This window comes from Podarcis erhardii (genome assembly GCF_964252035.2).
Source record: "Podarcis erhardii genome assembly, chromosome: 14".
Taxonomy (NCBI): domain Eukaryota; kingdom Metazoa; phylum Chordata; class Lepidosauria; order Squamata; family Lacertidae; genus Podarcis; species Podarcis erhardii.
The window spans coordinates 50260043-50282699 of NC_138503.1; the positions used below are offsets into that span (position 1 = coordinate 50260043).

The following is a 22657-nucleotide window of genomic DNA, read 5'->3' on the forward strand; positions in this document are numbered from 1 at the left end:
CGGGTCTGGCGACGGTCCTCCAACCGATCGTCTATCTGCAGGCTCCGCTGAATGAGGGTATCCAGTGTGGTGGGACGATCCATCATGGCCAACTGGTCCAGTATCTCGTCCGACAGTCCCTCAAGATACTGGTCCCGTAGTGCAGAGTCATTCCAAGACAAGTCTTGTGCCAACAGCCGAAATTCTGTGGCGTAGGCGGCGGCTGTGGACTTGTCCTGTCTCAACCGACGAATCGCCCGATTGGCTTGGCTCTCCTTCAGTGGGTTACCAAACGCAGTCTCTAAGTGGTTACAAAACCCCACGTAGTCCGTTAGCAAAGGAGAGTCTTGCCGGAGCAGTGGCAAAGCCCACTTGGCCGCCTGGTCCTTTAACAAACTGATTAAAAAATGCACCTTGGTGCGGTCGTCAGGGAAGTTCCGGGCTCGCCCCTGAATGTACAACTTGGCCTGGGCGAGGAACATGGGAAAACTGGCCTGGGTCCCATCAAATTTCTCTGGCAAGGCCACTGGGTACTTGCCTGGAGCTAGGGCGTCGGCCCCAGGATCTGGAAAGGCTTCCAACCGCTGCTGAAGCGCCGCAACCACATCGCTTAGCTGCTGAACGGTGTGGGTCAAGGCCTGGTTTTCCTGGGCCAATGCCACCAGCGCAGCCGCCTGGTCAGCCATGGCCTCTGGCTCTTCCCGAACGCACCCCAACGAAGGGGGAGTGCGGGTGTGGCGGGAGCAAACTGTGCTGGTCCCGGGGGAAGGTACCGTGGGTGTAAGCAGAGTCCACACGAAGAGGGGCGAGGTCCAAGACGGGGAGCCGGGCGGAGAACAGGTACGCTGGAACAGGAGGCCGAGCTGGGAACTGGAACACCGGATAGTCAGGAACAGGAGGCCAAGCAGGGATCAGGAACACAGGAAGGTCCAAAGCCAACAACGACGTTGCTCCCGCAACCTGGGGCCAGGCTGACTGGGCTTTTATCCTCTTCTAAGGCCGGGGGCGGTCCCGACCCCCAGGAGCCCCGCCTCCTCTGGCCTTAAGGCGAGCACTCCTCCTGGGGGCAACCAGTTCCCTTCGCCTCTCTGCCCTAAGCCTCTGCAGATCAGGAGAGGCCGAAGGGTTACTGGGCCCTGGAGGAGGCTCACCTGTGGCCACTGAGTCGTCAAGCCCCTCTGGGGCCAGAAGGGCTTCACCTGGGGCCAGCTCCTGATGCTCTGTCACAGGTGCAGGCTCTTCAGCATCTAGGCCTTGCCCCAGTTCAGCCGGCCCTGGAGGCGGGGACTCCTGTGCAGGCTGGGATTCCTCTGGTTCATCCTCTGAATCGGAATCCCAGGCCATCACACTGACCTTCCGATCAGCAAGTCCTAGGCTCAGTGGTTTGGACCACAGCGCCACCCGCATCCCATGCTCAGATGGTACGTATGTGTAAATAAAACCATGTATCCTAAAGACATCGCAGTCTCCGTTGACCGTCATTCCAGGGCAACCGAACCCTGGGTGCATGTGGGAACCCCTGGAGTCTCTTGCCGCTCTGAGATTGGAGTGTATGCTTATTGGGGCAGGGACCTCTCTTTCTTATTTCATGCTGAGAAATGCCATCTACAGTGCTGTCAGCATTTTATTATTATTATTATTATTATTATTATTATTATTATTTATTTATTTATTTATTTATTTATTTATTTATTTATTTTTTATTTATACCCCGCCCATCTGGCTGGGCCTCCCGAGCCACTCTGGGCGGCTTCCATAGAAACCAAAAATACAGTAAAATCACACATTAAAAACTTCCCTGAATAGGGCTGCCTTAGGATGTCTTCTGAATGTCAGGTAGTTGTTTATCGCTTTGACATCTGCTGGAAGGGCATTCCACAGGGCGGGCGCCACTACCAAGAAGGCCCTCTGCCTGGTTCCCTGTAGCTTTGCTTCTCGCAATGAGGGAACCGCCAGAAGGCCCTCAGCGCTGGACCTCAGCATCCGGGCAGAATGATGGGGGTGGAGACGCTCCTTCAGGTATACTGGACCGATGATTTAAGCGATGAGCAAGCGCCCCCTAACTGGTCATGTATCAGGTTTGTCACATTTCTCCATGCCAAACTGGCATTTGGGATCCTGGTGGGAGATGTGTGTGTGTGTGTGTGTGTGTGTGTGAGAGAGAGAGAGAGAGAGAGAGAGAGAGAGAGAGAGAGAGAGATAAACCCTCGCCGTTGATTCGCAGGAAATGTCGGGGAAGACCCAACAAACGTACGTCACTCCCGGGTGACGGTGCGGCAAAACAGGAGAGGTAAGGCTTATTTCCCCCTCTGCCAGAGCTGCTGCTCATAAATTGGGCTGGAATTATTAATAATACATGCCATATAATATATTGATGACAGTTCTATGGGCATGATATGGATAATATACATTAATATATAACCACCGTTACAAATAATTCACCACATTCCCTCCGTCTACATCAGCGGTCACCGGACAATGCATTTACTTTACGGTAAGGATTATAGATGGCGTTATAAATGGCTCGCCGTCCACCGCCCACAACTTTTCTCCTTTTCCCTCTCCCGCATCTCGGCGCGCTTTATTATTAATGGGCTCCCGAACTGCAGCAGCGCAACGGCGCAAACAATGCGCCATTAATATTTGATGCGGCATCTATAGCCTCCCCCCATCCATCATTTATAACAGGCTACAAAAACATTATAAAACATTTATTACGCGTTTATAGATCATTTCATACTAAAAAGCAAAGTTGTGTTATAAATGCATTATTAATCCTTTACGCCGTTTATAGGAATCTCTTGTAATAAGGGTTTAGCATATGTTGCTCTACAAGCGGGATAATAAATAGGTTGTCGGCCGCTGATGGGAAATATATTACACTGTGGAACTTTGCTTCCTTCAGTCACGGCCGGGCTCAGCGGACGAAAGAGGACAGGATCGGCATCTGTTTAGGCCTGCACTGCGTTAGGCGTTAAGCTGCGCCCACGAGGCATGGCAAAAGGCAAGGCGTTTAAAGCCCAGATGGGTTTTTAGCAATGGACCGTTCCGTTGCAAAGGACGCCAGCCAAGGATCCAAATAACTTTCTGCAACTAATTCCTGCCAATATCGTAATGGAGTTATACAATTGCACAACTGCAATTGGGATACCGTGTATGTTTCTTGCGGCCTCACCCAGTGCCAGATTTATGTATAAGCTAAACAAGCTATAGCTTAGGGCCCCACTTTCTTGGGGGCCCCCAAAAAAATTAAAGGAAAAAAAAACCCTGGATGTACATTTCCAAAATATAAGATAAAAAACAAATAAAATAGAACCTACATACAGCAACAGTGTTTTGTGTTGTGTGGGCTCCTGTGATGTAAGTCATGGGCCCTGCCTGCTAGCCTGCTCCCTAAAATATCACTGGATTGCTCCTTTCTATATATAGGGTGCCTACATTCTGCATGGACTGGTTGCAGGGCAACATGGGCAATGGCTTTAGATACCTATTAGGTCCATAAATTACCATATAGCATATATTCAACACACAAAATCAGTGACAATTTGTTGTTCACAAAAGACAGCTGGACATATAAAGGGCCCCATTACCTTCAGTAGATTAGGGCCTCATCAAGCCTAAATCCGGCCCTGGCCTCACCTCGAAAAGGGTATCATAGAGATGGAGGTGGTTCAGAAAAGGGCCACTCAAATGATAAAGGAGATGGAATGACTGCCCTGAGAATAAAGGCTGCAGCATTCGGGACTTTTTTTCTCTTTTTTTAGTTTAGAGAAAATTCAAGTAAAAGGCAACATTTGAAAAGGTTATTTAATTTTGCATTAACGTGGCGAAAGCGTGGAGAGAAAAGTTTTTCTCTGTCTCCCTTAACGCTAGTGCTCATCGACTTGAAGCAGAAAGTTTGAGGATTTGGAATTATAAAAGAAAGGACTTGTTCGTGTAGTTAGCCTGTGGAACTCCCTCCCACAAGAGGCAGCGATGGCCAGCAACTTGGATGGCTTTAAAAGAGGATGAGAGAAATTCATGGAAGAGAAAGCTATTGATGGCTACTAGCCAAAGCTATGCTTTTCCCAGCAGTGATGTATGGAAGTGAAAGCTGGACCATAAAGAAGGCTGATCGCCGAAGAATGGATGCTTTTGAATTCTGGTGCTGGAGGAGACTCTTGAGAGTCCCATGGACTGCAAGAAGATCAAACCTATCCATTCTGAAGGAAATCAGCCCTGAGTGCTCACTGGAAGGACAGATCCTGAAGCTGAGGCTCCAACACTTTGGCCACCTCATGAGAAGAGAAGACTCCCTGGAGAAGACCCTGATGTTGGGAAAGATGGAGGGCACAAGGAGAAGGGGACAACAGAGGACGAGATGGCTGGACAGTGTTCTCGAAGCTACAAACATGAGTCTGACCAAACTGCGGGAGGCAGTGGAAGACAGGAGTGCCTGGCGTGCTCTGGGCCATGGGGTCACGAAGAGTCGGACACGACTAAATGACTCAACAACAACAACAACAAAGCCATGAGGACTATGATCTGCCCCCGCAGCTGGAGATAGAAATGCTTCTGAGGGGAGAGAGTTGCTCTTGTGCTCGAATCCTGCTTGAAGGTTTCCCCCAGACGTCTGGTTGGCCACTGTGAGAAGAGGATGCTGGACTAGGTGGGCCCCTGGCCTGTTCCAGCTGGTTTTAGGTTCCTGCAATCTTGCACCCACAATGATTCTAACGCTCAGTCTGTCCGTTCCTTCTATTCCATATCCTGCAACCTTGTACACTTTTTGATAAAAACAGGGACATGCCTGTTGCATGGCAAGTCCCCTCCCCCATGTGAAATGAAGACACTGGACACATTATTTAAGGTTAATGGGCATAAAAAGGCCACAACTTTATTGATTACAGAATTGAAAGGTATTGGCCTTAGGCATTGGCTCCTATCGACTACCCAGCATGGAGACCGGGAAGGGTTATCCACAAGCTGTGGGAGTCCTGTTGAAGTACGCCAACTAGGATCCCACGGGTGTCACCGCTCGGGGGCGTGCCGGAGGCCCTTACCTCCCTAGGTTTCAGACAAGGCAACGCCCCCCGGAGTCCTCTACCGGACTCCTCCCAAGCTCAGAAATGGCTTTAGTACCCTAAGACTAGTGCCAAGCTCAAAACCTCCACTCTGAACAATTGCCAAACTCTGTCTGCTGTTTCCTATACAGTGGTACCTCGGGTTAAGTACTTAATTCGTTCCAGAGGTCTGTTCTTAACCTGAACCTGTTCTTAACCTGAAGCACCACTTTAGCTAATGTTCTCATCCTGAAGCAAAGTTCTTAACCCAAGGTACTATTTCTGGGTTAGCAAAGTCTGTAACCTGAAGCGTCTGTAACCTGAAGTGTCTGTAACCTGAGGTACCACTGTACAGTGGACGCTCGGGTTGCGAACGTTATCCATGCGGGAAGCACGTTCGCAACCCGCAGCGCCGCGTCTGCACATGTGTGGGTCGTGATTCGGCGCTTCTGTGCATGTGCAAGGTATGACTATATTGATTTACTCTGCAACAAGCTACTCCCCACTTATTGAAAGGCCAAAGAGGTGTTCCTTTGGGTCAGGAGTGCCCGGGGCCATGGGTACCATGCAGCGTGCCTGGCCCTGGACCGAAATTTGTGGGTGCCCGGCTGCTTCACGGGGAATTTTGTGGGTGCCCAGGCACCCAGGGCCCCAGGGGGTTGGCACCTATGCTCTGGGTGCCTATATGCTTGAATTATCGCTGCAGTTTATGAAGGATGCAGACAAACTGGAACTGTTTGAAAGAAGGGCAAAAGACACAAGAACAACAAACAGGACCCACAACTCAATAAATGTGAAAGGAAGTTTGGTCTCATATTGACAAAGGTTTTTTTTATATACTGGTCTAACTCAGTATAAGGAAACAGGAAGTTTCCTTATACTGAGTTAGACCAGTATATATAAAAAAAACTTTGTCAATATGAGACCAAACTTCCTTTCACATTTATAGTCACTATTTCTAAATTTGCATCTTCCATATAAATTAGAATACGCAAATTGTTGTTTGTTGCCAAAGGCAGCCTGCTGTATATGCCAATGGAATGAATGTATTGTCTTTTTTGCAAAAAAAAGTCCCCTTTTAACTCTGTTAAAAATCCTAGCCTCTTTGTTCAAGAAGAGAGAACCACTTGGGTTTGACTGCCCGATTTTGACTGTCCTAAATATGCATTTTAAATGGAATTTAAAATTTAAAATCTTTCTCCCTTTTTTACTCCCTTGAGTTTTCTGGGCATTTCTCACTAACGTCCAAATAAAGGAAATTATGTAGGATGGCAAGTTTATGCTGAGCTGCCAAATTTACCATATTTTTCACCCCATAGGATGCACTTTTTCCCCTCCAAAAATGAAGGGGAAATCTGGGTGCGTCCTATGGGGCGAATGCAGGCTTTCGCTGAAGCTTGGAGAGCGAGAGGGGTCGGTGCGCACCGACCCCTCTCGCTCTCCAGGCTTCAGGAAGACATCCGCAGCCTAGGCAGCCCTGCAGGAGGTCCGGCAGGGCTGTCTAGGCTGCGGATAGCAGCCTGCTTCCCGGAGCGTTGGGCGCCCTGAAAGCAGAGCGCCCGGTGCTTCGGGAACACATCCGCAGCCTAGGCAGCCCTGTGGGAGTTCTCCGCAGGGCTCCCCACGCTGCGGATAGCAACCTGCTGCCTGAGGCAGACATCGGCCAGCCCCACAAGCTCGGGGTACAGCAGGGAGGCGCAGCGCCGTTCCCCGACCTGGTTGGGTTTCCCCGACCTGCTTTTTGGGGGGAAATAAAGGGAAATAAATTTCCTTTATTTCCCCCCCAAAAAACTAGGTGCGTCCTATGGGACGGAGCGTCCTATGGGACGAAAAATACAGTAAGTAGCAAAAATGGCTGCAGGCCTAAGCTACTTCCCTCCACCAATGTTTTGTATTTGAAAACAGTGGGAAGTCTGTTGCACGGGACTTTGGGCAGAGCTCCCTGTGGAAAGGTGGCGTGTAAATAAACTGAATCAATTCATCAAACTGGTGTCCTCTTTTTTCAACAAAGTTCTAGTAGCCGCTCAGTTTCTCTTTATGCCTTACTCTTGCGTAACAGCTATTGACATTTTAAACAAAAGCAGGCAAATCCCTCCTGCCCTGCTATCAATGACCATCTTCTGCCAATTCAAATAAGGTGTTTGGACTTAATCTTCAAAACGGAAACCGTGGCTGTGTACACACCCTGTACAGTTGTACCTTGGATCTCAAACACTTGGCTCCCGAACAAATCAGCTCCCAAATAATTGAAACCCGGAAGTAAGTGTTCCGGTTTTCGAACGATTTTTGGAAGTCAAACGTCCGACGGGGCTTCTGATTGGCTGCAGGAGCTTCCTGCAGCCAATCAGAAGCCGTGTTTTGGTTTCCGAATGTTTTGGAAGTCAAACGGACTTCTAGAACAGATTCCATTTGACTTCCAAGGTACGACTGTACATTGAAAGCACACGATTATCTCCCCTTGCCCCCGAGAATCCTGGGGCCTGCCATTTAAGGGTGCTGAGAACTTTAGCTGTGCAAGGAGTAAAACACAGCTCCCAGGATTCCCTGGAGGGAAGCCGTGTGCTTTAAATCCACAGCCGAGCCTTCAGGTGCATTTCTGCCCAGTGACTCCAGAGAGGCAATCCCAGCTGGGCTCTGGAGATAGCTGGAGGTTGAAGTCCAAATGAAACCAAGGCAGCCTTGCCACTGGAATGCAGCCGCTCCCTCCTGACGGCAATTAAAAGCCCCCAATGGTGTGGGTATAGTGATAAACAATAAGAGTAATTTAGTGGTTGCAGAGCATCTAATCATCCTGCAAATATTAACCAATTAACCTCCCCTGCCCTGATGAGGTCGGTAAATTAATATTAGGAGGGCAGGCCTGCCATGCTTACAGTTTTCTCATGGGGGTGGAACAGATCTGAAGCAGAGATGTGGCTAGCCCCAAGTCTTTTGCACCAAATTTCCTGTTCCTCTTTCTCCCACTCCTCCTTTCCCCATTACAGTGGTGCCTTGGTTCACAAACTTAATCCATTCCGGAAGTCTGTTCCAAAACCAAAGCGTTCCAAAACCAAGGCGAGCTTTCCCATAGAAAGTAATGCAAAACGGATTGATCCGTTCCAGACTTTTAAAAACAACCCCTAAAACAGCCATTGAACATGAATTTTACTATCTAACGAGACCCTTGATCCCTAAAATGAAAGCAATAAACAATGTACTGCAGTCACACAATCAGTCAATTAATGGATAGCTGAACTGGGTTCCACACAGTCACACAAAGCCACTTCCACCCTTCGAAGGAGGTGGAGTTGTGGGCTTCACGGCTCCACCATGCGTGCGGCAGCTGGAGCCCAGCCCCTCACGATTGGGGGGATTCCCAGCTGCGTCATCCCCTGGCCAGCCAATCAGCTGGCTCTGGGGGTGTGGCCTGCCTTATTTAAAGCAGGACGTGGCCAGGGATTTCCCTCTTTGCCGCCCGCCAGCTGTTCCTGCTTTTCCCACCCTCCCGCCCTACAAAGTTTTCGTTCCTTGACCTTGCTATGGACCTTGGTTGGTCGCCATTGAGGGGCCTGGTAGGAATTTTTCCACTTGGCAAATTGGCACCAGCCACTTGGTTTTCACCTGCCTCATAGCAAATCATCACAAAGTTCTTGGTATTGGCGGTTAGGCATTGGTATAGTTCTGTAGATGGAAGAGGGGAGATAACGCCATCACCTGCCCCACGTATTGAAGGGGAGTCCGATAAAGGATTCTGGCAGGCGTGGCCGTGTCCGAAGCCTGGGGAGGTGAGGGCCTAAGGCACACCCCCGAGCAGTGACCCCGGGGGGAGTTCCTAGTTAATGTGCATCAGCAGGGCTCCCCCTACTGGTGGTTAACCCTTCCCAGACTTCAAGCAGACGGGCTGAAGCCGGATATAGTTGGTTAGGACCAATGCCTAAGCCAATACCGCTCATCACCTGTAACCAATAAAGTTGTGGCCTTATTTAGCCCACTAACCTTAATAATTGTGTCATGTGTGTGGCACTCAAATCGGAAGCGGAGCACGTTCGACTTTTGGAAAAAGGTTTGCAAACTGGAACTGTTACTTCCAGGTTTGCAGTGTTTGCGTTCCAGGTTGTTTGAGTTCCAAGGCGTTTGAGAACCAAGGTACCACTGTATTTCTAAGAAATATTTCAATATTTCTAAGGCATGTTTCAGAGCACAGGTGAGTTGGAAGAAGAGCCTTCTGGATCCGACCAACGGCCCACCTGGTCCAGCATCGTGAACAACCAGACTCCTGTAGGAAACCCACAAACAGGACCAGACCACAAGACCAACTCTACCCTCCTGCAGTTTCCAGCAACTGAAATTAGGAAGCATCAGTTTCTCTGGTTGTGGAAACAGAGCAGAACCAGCCAGCCATGTTGTTGTTGTTGTTGAGTCGTTTAGTCGTGTCCGACTCTTCGTGACCCCCTGGACCAGACCACGCCAGGCACTCCTGTCTTTCACTGCCTCCCGCAGTTTGGTCAGACTCATGTTTGTAGCTTCGAGAACACTGTCCAACCATCTCGTCCTCTGTCGTCCCCTTCTTCTTGTGCCCTCAATCTTTCCCAACATCAGGGTTTTTTCCAGGGAGTCTTCTCTTCTCATGAGGTGGCCAAAGTATTGGAGCCTCAGCTTCAGGATCTGTCCTTCCAGGGAGCACTCACAGCTGATTTCCTTCAGAATGGAGAGGTTTGATCTTCTTGCAGTCCATGGGACTCTCAAGAGTCTCCTCCAGCACCATAATTCAAAAGTATCAATTCTTCGGCGATCAGCCTTCTTTATGTTCCAGCTTTCACTTCCACTTCCACTTCCAGCCAGCCATGCTTTATTCCAAAATACTCCATTATACCCCACCAGATCATTTTCAGCCCTCAATGGGCTGTTTTGTTCTCTCTCTTTCTCCCACCAAGGTTCCCCCCCGTCCTTCAGATTTTGGGGTCCCCCTCTTGCATGCCGATATCCTCCTCTTGTTTTTCAATGACCCCATTTTTGCTAGAGCGCTCGCCATCTGGGTTGGTTATTAAACAGAGTTATAAACCCTAGGAAAAAAAATGTTTTATTATGATTATTTATTAAAGCAAGTGGGGCATGGGTTTTCCATGCCAAAAGTGATGTGAGCCCAAGCTCTGCCCGCCTCCCCGTCCCCACTCCTGGTTTAAATAACATTGCTAACAAATATCTATATTCCCTTTCTTCAAGGAAACATCCCTTTTTATCTCTCAGCCCCTCTGCTTTCCTTTCTCCCTCTTGCTCCTTCACAGGAAGCGGAGCCTGAATGGGGGAAAAAACCCGTAGCAACAATTAAGAATTTCATTATGATACAATAGGACAGTTATTGCGGCGGCATAATTATTAAGCTATAATTGCTAATTGTCTTATTAGCATTTAACAATTATGCAAACAATGGCAAACAGGCTGTAATAGCAATAAAATTACTCCTTTTATTTTTACACTAATAAAGAGATTGCAGATTGCGGCGATGGCCATTTTGCTCTCCAGAGTTTATTGGGAATGACTCATGAGCTGAATAAAAAAAGCTCCAACTGACGCTCTGTGTATGCAGGGAACTGGGGGGGGGGCTGTTCCTACATTTGGGGGCGGGGATTGGCTCTGTTAATGGGTTTGGAATTTGGTTTCCCAACTTCTTGATTCATGTGGGATCTCATCTGCCTCTTTGCGGGGGAATGAGGCAATCTGATATTGCGGGGGAATGAGGTATCTGAAGAAGTGTGCATGCACACGAAAGCTCATACCTAGAACTAACTTAGTTGGTCTTTAAGGTGCTACTGGAAGGATTTTTTTTATTTTGTTTTGACTATGGCAGACCAACACGGCTACCTATCTGTAACTGATATTATTATTATTATTATTATTATTATTATTATTATTATTATTATTGCTTTTCTATCCCACCTTTTTCTCCCAGGACCTCAGAGTGGCGAACCTAGCAGTTTGAAAGCACGCCAGTGCAAGTAGATAAATAGGTCCAGTGGGAAGGTAAATGGCGTTTCCGTGCGGTCTGGTTTCCATCATGGTGTCCCGTTGTGCCAGAAGCGGTTTAGTCAGGGGTCAGCAAAACTTTTCAGCAGGGGGCTGGTCCACTGTCCCTCACACCTTGTGGGGGGCCGGACTATATATTTTGGGGGGGGGATGAACGAATTCCTATGCCCCACAAATAACCCAGAGATGCATTTTAAATAAAAGGACACATTCTACTCATGGAAAAACATGCTGATTCCCGGACTGTCCATGGACCAGATTTAGAAGGCGATTGGGCCAGATCCGGCCCCTGTGCCTTAGTTTGCCTACCCATGGGTTTAGTCCTACTGGCCACACGACCCGGAAAGCTGTCTGCGGATAAACACCAACTCCCTCGGCCTGAAAGCGAGATGAGCGTCGCAACCCCATAGTTGCCTTTGACTGGAGTTCACCGTCCAGGGGTCCTTTACCTATTTAATCCGCACAACAACCCTGTGAGGTAGGTCAGGCTGAGAGCCAGTAACCCAGGTTCCAAGGTTCAAGGATGAGGGGGGATTTGAACCCTGGGCTCCCAAGTTATAATTCAGCCTGGGGAGATCCCAGGCCAGCTCTGCAGGTCTGCCAACTCCTTTTCCATCAGTAGGGCAACACTGCCTCCTTGGCCAGACGCTGGTAAAGAGTCAGATGTTGGCAGGACGGGTGGGGAGCTATCCAGCGGCAGGCAAGCCAGATTCATCACCCTGAAGCCATCCGGGGAAATACCTAGGCGATTAGCCTCGGATTTCATTCCAGGCCCGTTGTGGGCACTCAAGTCGTTTGCTGAAGCTGCCGCGGTCAGATGTGAACTGTTAGTTTGACTCCAGAGAATGCAGCAATCTCTTTGATGGGAAACGCGCCTGGCCTGATGTTTCGGAGGAAGGAATCTGCAGATTCCCAAGCCTTCCTTCCCGCTACCTGGTCGACTGCAAGCAAACACCAAGTTTGTGACACCCCCCCCCAAAAAAATATATATATGGCTGGACACAGCTTGGCACATCTTGGGATGCACAAGGAGAGCAGGATATGCTACCAAACCTCCTTTCACTTGTCCCCATCATCCGTACATTTAATAATAATCATAATCATAATCATCATCATCATCATCATCATCATAATTAGTGTGCCTCTGGACATGGGGGTCCTGTTCAGTCGCCATATCTGCTTGGTGTTGACAGAACGATCCCTCCATGGATTTGCCCTCTGTTTGAAAGCCACCTGAACCAGTGTCAGCCACCATCACTTCATGTGGCGGTGAGTTCCATAAGCTGACGGTCGTGCATGCCAGTAAGGATATTAATTGCACTCAGTTTTCCCTTGTCTTTGTATAATGAAACATGATATTCCTCGCCTCTAAAGTAGCCTATCAAGAATGCAATGCAGCAATTGATTAACACAGAGCTAATAAACAACAGTTTTATGATCACTTAAGTGTTGAGAGGCATACGGTTTCAGCTTTGTATTCTCTTATTTGTTACTTTGGGCCATATGTGTTGGCTCAACTCTGCTTCCATCCCAAATACTCTCTCCACCTCCAGGGGTCACTCAAACTGCCACCCACTCCCAAACTCAACTGACCCTCCCACGCCGGGATCCTTCGGAAAGAAAAACAAAGCTGTCCCTATCATAATGCCGTTATACGAATGTGCGGTGCGACCGCATTTGGATTACTGTGCACGGTTCTGGTCGCCTCGTCTCAAAGAGGAGTTGGAAAAGGGGAACCAAAATGATCAATGGGAAGAAGCGATTCCCCTAAGGCAGAAAGGTTGTAGCATTTGGGACTTTCTGGAGAGTAAAGAAGTGACACGATAAAAGGGTTAAAAATTATGCACGGCAAGGAGAAAAGGGATGAAGTTCTTCTCTGTCTCTCCTTGTGCTAGAACTTGTGGGAATCCAATGAAGCTGAAGGGTGGATGATTCAGGACAGATAAAATAAAATTCTGCACGCAGCACATAGTGATACTCAGTCCTGCATGAGGCAGTGATGGCCACCAGGCTAGATGGCTTTTTAAAAAAGGATTAGACAAATTCACGGAGAAAGCGATTGATGGTTAGTAGCCATGATGGCTATTGCTCTACCCTTCACAGCCGGAAGCAGCAATGCTTTGGGATAACAATTGCAGCAATAAGATGACCAGTTGATTAGTAAAGGTAAAGGACCCCTGGACAGTTAAGTCCAGTCAAAGGCAACTATGGGGTTGCGGAGCTCATCTTGCTTTCAGGCCGAGGGAGCCGGCGTTTGTCCACAGACAGCTTTCCGGGTTATGTGGCCAGCATGACTAGACTGCTTCTGGCAAAATGGGACACCATGACAGAAACCAGAGCAGCGCACGGAAACACTGTTTACCTTCCCGCTGCAGTGGTATCTACTTATCTACTTGCACTGGTGTTCTTTCGAACTGCTAGGTGGGCAGGAGCTGGGACAGAGCAACGGGAGCTCACCGGGTCACAGGTATTTGAACCGCTGACCTTTTGATCGGCAAGACTAAGAGGCTCAGTGGTTTAGACCAGTGTTTCCCAACCGGTGTTCCGCGGCACACTAGTGTGCCGCGACACGTTGCCTCGTGTGCTGCTTGGGAAACACTGCTCTAAGCGAGAGGGGACTCTGCTCAGGCTGCATCCGCCGTGCGCGAGGGAGGCGCTTCCTCTCGTGAGGGAGGCGAGAAGAAGGGAGGCGGGGCCGAGCAGGCGGATTGGCCCGGCGGCGGCCGTGACGTCACCCTGCGCGCGGCGGCAGATTCGAAACTCCTCAGGCGCAGGCGCGGCTGGAGCAGGAAGGCCGCTCTGCTTGAGAGGAAAGAGAGGGAGCCGCCGCCGCCGGGATGAAGAACACCGTTCCGCGGAGCACCGTGAAGAAGCTGCTGAGCAAGCACAAGCCGCACTTGCCTCAGGGTCTTACTGCCCACCCGCCTCTGTTTCCTTGCTGTGCTTGCTCAAACGGAACAAAGAGCAGGGAAAGCCCCTCCCCTCCAGGCAAGCAGGCAGGAGGGAGAGAGAGAGAGAGAGAGAGCGTGCGAGCTGGCTGGCTTGGGTGAGTAGGTGAGGGAAAACTTTTGCCTTCCTTTCCTCCCTCCCGTTATACCCCTCTCCTGCATTCTTAGCCAGCTGCTTCTCTGCACACCCCTCTCGTGCTCCTTGTCCGTTCTGTGTTTTTCCTTCCCTCCCCACTTAAAATGTGGTTTAAAAGCATGGATCCACATGGATCCTCAGGATCTTTGCATTGGGTCACCCCAAATTCACCAACAGATCACATAGCATGTCCATGGCTACAGCCTGCCCCCCCAAAATCACACACCCACTGTTGCCTGGGGCTGCAATGGTGCAAAAACGTGGTTACAAAACATGGATCCACAGGGATTCTCAGGATTTTTGCATTGGGTCACCCCAAATTCACCATCAGATCACATGTCTGTGGCCACAGCATGAAGCACAAAAATGATACATCATTAATATTCACTGCCCACGGCGGCAGCCAATCGGCTGCCGCAAAGGGCGGGCCCTCACAGGTTCACTGAATAAAGTATTTTATAATTTTTCATATTTCTGTTTACTTACTATTTCATAATAAAGTAATTATAAAATACTTTATTTGTGTTTATTTGATTCCTATTAAAGAGAGTTACTTTATATATAGTCAATATAGGCACAGAGTTAATTTTTTAAACATTTTCTAATGGTGGTGTGCCTCGAGATTTTTTTCATGAAACAAGTGTGCCTTTGCCCAAAAAAGGTTGGGAAACACTGGTTTAGACTACAGTGCCACCCGCGTTTTTAGTGTATGCTGCTGATAACGGCAAGGTTGCCAGTTCGATCTCTGTATGGGAAAACTGCAGATTCCTGCAATGCAGGGGGGAGGTTTGGACCAGAAGACCCTTGGGGTCCCTTACAAAGTAATTTATTACTTATAATAATTTATTACTTATACCCCACCCATCTGTCTGGGTTTCCCCAGCTACTCTGGGCGGCTTCCAGCATAATAAAGCACCGCAAAACGTCAAACATTAAAAACGTCCCAACACAGGGCTGCCTTCAGAAAGTTGTGCAGCCGTGTAACTGTTTGTCATCTGATGGGGGGGCATTCCCAAAAGGAGGGGAGAGGGGCTCTTGTGCTTGGATCCTGCTCGCTGGCCTCCCACAGGCATCTGGTTGACCCCTGGGAGAACAAGATGCTAGACTAGATGGCTCTAACAAGGCTCTTTTAATGCTCTTATGCTGTCTCCCACCAGCATTCAAACTCCCCTTTCAAGCTCTTGGCCAATCACGTCACTTCCCACATTCCAAGAACGCTCTCTTGCCCCCTCCCAACCTAACACATTTTTTTTACACCTAGCTATACGTTTACCTTAGGGATGCGGGTGGCGCTGTGGGTTAAACCACTGAGCCGATCAGAAGGTCAGCGGTTCAAATCCCCGCAACAGGGTGAGCTCCCGTTGCTCGGTCCCAGCTCCTGCCAACCTAGCAGTTTGAAAGCACATCAAAGTGCAAGTAGATAAATAGGTACCGCTCAGGCGGGAAGGTAAACGGTGTTTCCGTGCGCTGCTCTGGTTCGCCAGAAGCGGCTTAGTTCTGCTGGCCACATGACCCAGAAAAACTGTCTGCGAACAAATGTCGGCTCCCTCAGCAGTAAAGCGAGATGAGCACAATAACCCCAGTCATTCACAACTGAACTTAACTGTCAGGGGTCCTTAACCTTTACCTTTATATGCTTACCTTAATTACGCCTCATGGCATGCACAAGATGTTACTTACATAGACACCTGACCATCACACGGCCCAAGCCCAGAAGCCCCAGCGGGTATCGACTCCTCCCTGCCGAACTTCCAGATTTAATCAAGATGTGTTAAAGGGAAGCATAAAACAAAGGAGCAGAAGGCCGCCAGGTCGGCATCCATTTCCACGCTGCGGTCCTTTGTACTGAATGAATAACCTGTCCCTGAGACAAAATGACCCAGGCAGAGAAGACCAGACAGCAGCGATCTGTCTCTTGCTGTCCATCGGTGTTTAGGAGGGCCATCAATCTGGCCGTCACCGAGTATCTCAGGACCGCTAATTCTCTGGCTCCTGGGTCTTTGTCTACTGGGTCTTCACTTAGTTTGTCTTGGGCTCGTCGCTGCATCACCTCAAGCCTTACGGAAGCGGATAAGGACTTGCGTCCTTGACAGGTCGGCGAGAGATGGGCTGAGAGGCATGTGCTTTAAACGAAGGGTGCCTGGTTTATTTATTTATCGCCCAGGTGGATCTCTTGGTTCTTAATAACACCTAAGAGAGAGATAGCCAAGTACCTTCTCCCATAACTTCCTAAGGTTCACCCAGTAAGAACCGGAAACCCGGGGCTTTCTCTGTGTTGCTAGACTACAGCTCTTGCCACCTGTGACCACTGGCCCTGCTGCCTGGGGCTGATGAGAGCTAGAGACCAGCAGCAACCCAGGACATATAAAAGAAAGCCCTTCTTCGCAGAGCTCAGAGCTGAACTAGGGAACTCATTGCCACAGGAGGCAGCAATGGCCAGCAACCTGGATGGCTTTCAAAGAGGATTAAACATATTCCCAGAGGAGGAGAGGGCGAGTGATGGCTACTAGGCATGTGGCAGTTTCAGATTTATCTCTGTAACCTGGAGAATTTCATCCAGAGATCACCAGGTGTCGTTGTGCAAGCTCAGATCACTTTTAATGAAGGTTAAAAAACAGGTTCAAAAGGTTAAAAACAGAAAGGAAAACTGTATTTTGTTTTTTGAACGAGGCAGAAGCAAATTTACCCCTTGGGTTACATTTTCAAGACCAAAAAGGAAAGAGAAACCAAAGAAGAGATGCATAAATAAAGGCAGCGCAACAGGAAAACAGCTATTTTTAATTTTTAAAAAAGGAAACATTATCAGGTCGTCGTTGTGGAGCTGGTTGGCTGCACTGGGAGGTGTTTTGGCAAAACCGCACCCCAGGAAGAGTCCAACAGATACCCCCACTTTTTGGCCGCTCCAAATGAGAGGGGTGCTCACAACACTGGTCCACACTGGAGAGGCAAAATGGCTTCTAATCAGGACTTCCAAGACATTTTGATCTCTGCCTAAATCAGAGCTGCGGAACATCTGGCCCTCCAGATGTTGGAGTACAGCCCCATCCACCCTAGCCGGCATGGTCAACAGCCAGAGATGTTGGGAGTTTTGTCCGACAACACCTGGATGGCCACAGGTTCCCCATCCCTGACCTTCATCAATGGCTGGAGTGGAGCAATACCAGCATCCCTTAAGCCAAAGTGACCTTTGTCCTTCTTTGTGGAAGATGCCTGGTAAGAAGTACCAGGGACTGGTCCTCGCCAGGAGGCAGACTCAAGCATGTGCCTTCTCCTTGGGTTCTTCACTATCAAGGTCCTTCTGTCCTCTCGGAGTCCTGAGCCACCAGGTTGTCCCTCTTCATATCATGGCTTCCATATGCAAAATCTTCAGGGCTTCCGAGATCTGGGAGCTGGTGTCCATCTGCCCGTACATCCCCACCAGGAAGGCCCTCTGGAGCAAAATGGCGGCATGCTCTGTGAAGAAGAAGAAGGAGAGAGATGGGCGCAGGCAGAGGAGACGAAGGAGAAACAGCAGATTCATTCAGGAGGTGGGTGCGTTCGCCACAGGAAACGCAGGCTGGCCCAGGACCCTTCCTCATGCCCACCCCCCCCCCAAAAAAAAACAGAAGCAGAGCCCTGTGTTAGGAAGAGAGGACTTACACTAGTGGCCAAAATTGTGGAAACCTTTTGGGGAAAGTGTATTTCTGAGGTTTGATGGCTCATAACACCACCTTCTTTTGGAGTAATACCATGAAATTATATATCAATGGAAAGATAATTTAATGAAGAATGTAATGCAACAAAGTTTTTTCAATTATCTGTATTCTATCAAAAGTTATAGCCAAATAAGCAGGAAAAGGAAACTTAGGTTGATACGCAGCAATGTTTCCGAATACCAGTTGCTGGAAACCACAGGAGAAGAGAGGGCTCTTGGGCTGGGGTCCTGCTTGCCGCAGCCCAGAATGCCGAAAGACTCCTTACAAGGTCCTCACCGCGGGATCACATTCACCCGGTGCTATACCAATTGAACAGGCTCCCAGTGGAGTACAGGATCAGGTTTAAGGTGCTGGTTTTAACCTTTAAAGTCCTATACGGCCTAGGACCCTCGTACCTACGGGACCGCCTCTCCTGGTATGTCCCACAGAGGACCTTACGGTCCACAAATAAAAACAGCTTGGCGATCTTGGGCCACAGGGAGGTTAGGCTGGCCTCAACCAGAGCCAGGGCTTTTTTGGCCGTGGCCCCGATCTGGTGGAACGCTCTGTCACAAGAGACTAGGGCACTGCGGGACTTGACATCTTTCTGTAGGGCCTGCAAGACAGAGCTGTTCCACCAGGCCTTTGGCCACGGCACAGCCTGACCCCCTCTCTCCTTCTGTAATCCTCATAGAACTCTAGCCCAATGGTTGCCATTAATTTGATTCTGAATTGATTTTAGAATGTATTTTGTGGCTTGCCGTTGTTTTACATTATATTTAGTTTATAGTTTAGATGATAGTTTAGAAATGATTTATTGTAACTGTTGAGTGGATTTCTGTTTAACTTTTGTGTTATTATTATTATTATTTAATACTATTCTAATGATGGTTGAATGTTACTTTTTTGATGTAGGTTGCCTATTTTAAAGTTATGTTTTATTATCACATTTTTGTATTGCATTAGATTGTTATAAGATGTACATTTTTTGTTTTTTTAGCTTGTTAACCGCCTTGAGTATTGGAAGATAGAAAGATGGTATACAAATTAAAAATTTAAAAAAATATTAATTAATTGCTTGTGATTTTATGTAAACTGTGCTATTTTTACTGTTGTTAGCCGCTCTGAGCCCAGCTTTGGCTGGGGAGGGTGGGATAAAAATAAAATAATAATAATAATAATAATAATAATTATTATTATTATTATTATTATTATTATTATTATTATAGCAGCTTCCCCTCTCCTACTGCACAACTCAATTGGCAATGTCAGAGACTGAGCTGGGCTGCCACCGTACTGATCAGCATCGCCTCGGCCTAACGGGAATGCCTGCCAATATTTGCCCAGGATCAGAGAAAAAGGTTGCCTAATGACATTTGACCAAAGCGTACAAACGGCCCCATCCTGCCACCATTGGGCCGGAGAAGCCCATTTGTCAGAAGAGGACGCAAACTCTGAGAAGCCCAAGCCCAGAATCTGAAGGAAAAGCCAACAAGCAGCTCCTCTGGGGCTTCCACACTAAATGCCACCTGTGTTTTCAGAGCAAAGAAAAGTAGCTGGAAAAGTTGGGTTTCGAAGGAGGGTGGAAGGCTGGGAGCTGAAACTGAGAACAGAGGCAGAAGGCTAAAAGGGGGCAAAGCTATTCTGGTGCTGGGCCGGGGCAGGTAGGGTTTAGCAGCAGGACCTATCTTGGAAATAACGGAAAAGAACTATCCCAGTACGTTTCCGAGCACAATTCAAAGTGTTAGTGCCCTAAACGGCCTTGGCCCGGTATACCTGAAGAAGAAGAGTTTGGATTTGATATCCCGCTTTATCACTACCCGAAGGAGTCTCAAAGCGGCTAACATTCTCCTTTCCCTTCCTCCCCCACAACAAACTCTCTGTGAGGTGAGTGGGGCTGAGAGACTTCAGAGAAGTGTGACTGGCCCAAGATCACCCACCAGCTGCATGTGGAGGAGCAGGGAAGCGAACCCGGTTCACCAGATTATGAGTCTACCGCTCTTAACCACTACACCACATTGGCTCCACCCCCGTCTCCACCCCCATCGTTCTGCCCGGACACTGACGTCCAGCTCCAAGGGCCTTCTGGCGGTTCCCTCATTGTGAGAAGTGAGGTTTCAGGGAACCAGAAAGAGGGCCTTCTCGGTAGTGGCGCCCGCCCTGCAGAATGCCCTCCCATCAGATGTCAAGGAGATAAACAAATATCTGACTTTTAGAAGACATCTGAAGGCAGCTCTGTTAAGGGAGGTTTTTAATGTCTAATGTTTTATTGCGCTTTTAATTCTGTTTGGAAATCTAGCCAGATGGGCAGGGTATAAGCATAGTGGTACCTCGGGTTAAGTACTTAATTCGTTCCAGAGGTCAGTTCTTAACCTGAAACTGTTCTTAACCTGAGGTACCACTTTAGCTAATGGGGCCTCCTGCTGCCACTGCGCGATTTCTGTTCTCATCCTGAAGCAAAGTTCTTAACCCGAGGTACTATTTCTGGGTTAGCGGAGTCTGTAACCTGAAGCATCTGTAGCCTGAAGTGACTGTAACCTGAAGTGTCTGTAACTCAAGGTACCACTGTAATACATTTATTATTATTATTATTATTATTATTATTATTATTATTATTATTATTATTATTATCTGTGTTAGTAGCACCTAAATGACCTGGACAGTGTGTATAGAAGACCTGGGCTGGCCTTTCGCCTGGGCATGGTCGGCCAATTGGTGCCAAAGAAGGACAGAACTTTATGTATGCTACAACAGCAGCAAGAATACTTATTGCAAAGTACTGGAAGACACAAGATCTACCCACCCGGGAAGAATGGCAGAGGAAGGTGATGGACTATATGGAACTGGCGGAAATGACTGGCAGAATCCCAGACCAGGGAGAAGAGTCGGTGGAGGAAGATTGGAGGAAATTTAAAGACTACTTACAGAAACATTGTAAAATTAATATCTGTTAGAAGGATGTTGGAATAATATTATATGATTTTAGCAGGAATGATATAAAGGATTTGGGAATAACTGACTGTTAATTGGTAAAAGGAGGAAAAGTAAAGTTACATTATATTAATACAATTTACAGGACAAAAATTTTAAAAGAGGGAAAGGATTTGCTGAAGTGGATAATTGACCTAGCATACAAAAAAGGGAGGTGTGAGGAGGTCAAGGAAATAAGCTAATGAAAGATTAGTAATGAGGAGATTTGATGTATTTTTCTTTGCACTTTTGTTTTTGTTTAATGGGTTTTATTTCTCTGTTTTTCTCTTTTCTTTTTTTATATTGCGATGTGTTGTTTTGTTTTTGTTTAATGTGGTATTTTTACTTTTCCTTTCTGTAATTTTGGAAACTTTAATAAATATTATTTAAAAACAAATAATAGAAGACCTGGGCTGTCCAGACAACAAGCCCACCCCCTCCTCCTCCAAGGAGCACGAAGAAGCTAGCTGTGGTTCTCCTCCCCTGTTTGATCCTCACGACAAACCTGTGAGGTAAGCTAGGCTAAGAGCCAGTGACTAGCCTAAGGCCGCCCAGGAAGTGTGATGGCTGAGTGGGGATTTGAACTCGCATCTCCCCAGTCTCTAACCGCTGCTCCACACTGCCTCTCTACTCGAAGGTCAAGGGCTCTTCACCCCTTCCCTAGCTGTGCTTCTGTTATATCGGAGGAGCCAGCCTTACACAAATGCAAACCTCTCCCCCCTGGCATTTTCTGAGTGTTCAGAGTCTCTCGCTCGCTTACACTGAGCTCTGCAATTCTTACAACCACCTTGCAAAGCACGGTGGCCGTTTTGAAGCGTCAGGAGAAGCAACTGCCTGCTCTTACCTTGGCAAAGGAGGGTGTACTCGGGCAGGTTTCTCAGAGCTGTCTGAACAACCTCAAAGTCACGGCTGCCAAGGCAGTACATGAACGTGGGGAGGAAGTCGGCCGCAATGCTGGAAAAGTGGGAAGGAGAGAGAGGATTTCGGTGAGTCGAGAATATCAGGAAAGCCAGGCTGCTGTTTCAGACCGAAGTCCCATTTAGTTCAGTGTCCTGTTTGCACAGAAGGCAGGAATACGGAAAGCCCCCAAGTGGGATGTAAGGGCAATAGCACTCCCCCATTGTTGTTCCCTTGCATTTGGTATTTGGAGGTAGACTGCTGTTGTGCAGGGAGGTCCTTCGCAGTCATCACGAAGAAGAGCCTACTCCTTCCACCACAAATGTGTTGAATCCCTTGTTAGCGGCTGTCGCGACAGCATGTAAAATTGAGCTTTATCTGTATTTAAAAGCATGCCTGAACCGCTTAATATTTTTAACAATATCTAAGCGGCATGCAAAGATGCAACATGAAAACAGGAGGGGAGAGTACTCTTGTGTTCAGGATGCTGGACTAGATGGGCCACGGGCCTGATCCTGCCAGACCTCTTCTTGTGTTCTTACATTACCATTGTTCAGCTTTGCAGCTGGCCTGTACCCAAACCCATCACCGCCTCCTGTTTCTTGCAGATTTACAACCAACTCATGCAGTTCCTGAGATCTACAGCCACCCATTCCTTGTTGGACAGTGTTGCCCTGGTACTGATTCTGTTTCTAACTGGGTGATCTCCGTCATCTGTCTCAGAAACGGTCTGGAATTCGTTCCTCCTCCCTGGGGCTTTCAAGGGGGTGCCCTCTATAAGCAAAGCGGCTCGAGTCAAACTTCCTGTGTCGGTTCCTAGGCCCCATCAGCCCCCCTACCCCCCACACAGGGTCTGCCCATCCACACCTGGGGTTGTTCTGTATCGAGCGCAGCGCGAGGGAGAAGGCGAGATTCCGGCAGGTTTCCTCGGGAGAGCTCATCAGTCTTTGCAGGTGAGTCTGAGCGGTGGAAGAGAGAAAGGACGTTGGAGCGCAATGCAAGTAACAATAG

General features: G+C 48.3%; 1 protein-coding gene across 1 annotated transcript in view; it reads right to left on the reverse strand.

The window, feature by feature from the left end:
* Nucleotides 1–16681: 16681 nt before the first annotated feature.
* INTS1 (integrator complex subunit 1) overlaps nt 16682–22657 on the reverse strand; it is an 83941-nt gene continuing 77965 nt past the window's right edge. Inside the window, exons 45-47 of the mRNA XM_081839469.1 lie at nt 22514–22605; nt 21594–21703; nt 16682–17558 (exon numbers count right to left, since the gene is read on the reverse strand). Coding sequence (XP_081695595.1) covers nt 17443–17558; nt 21594–21703; nt 22514–22605 — 318 coding nt within the window. The 3' untranslated portion in view covers nt 16682–17442. The remainder of the gene's footprint in view (nt 17559–21593; nt 21704–22513; nt 22606–22657) is intronic.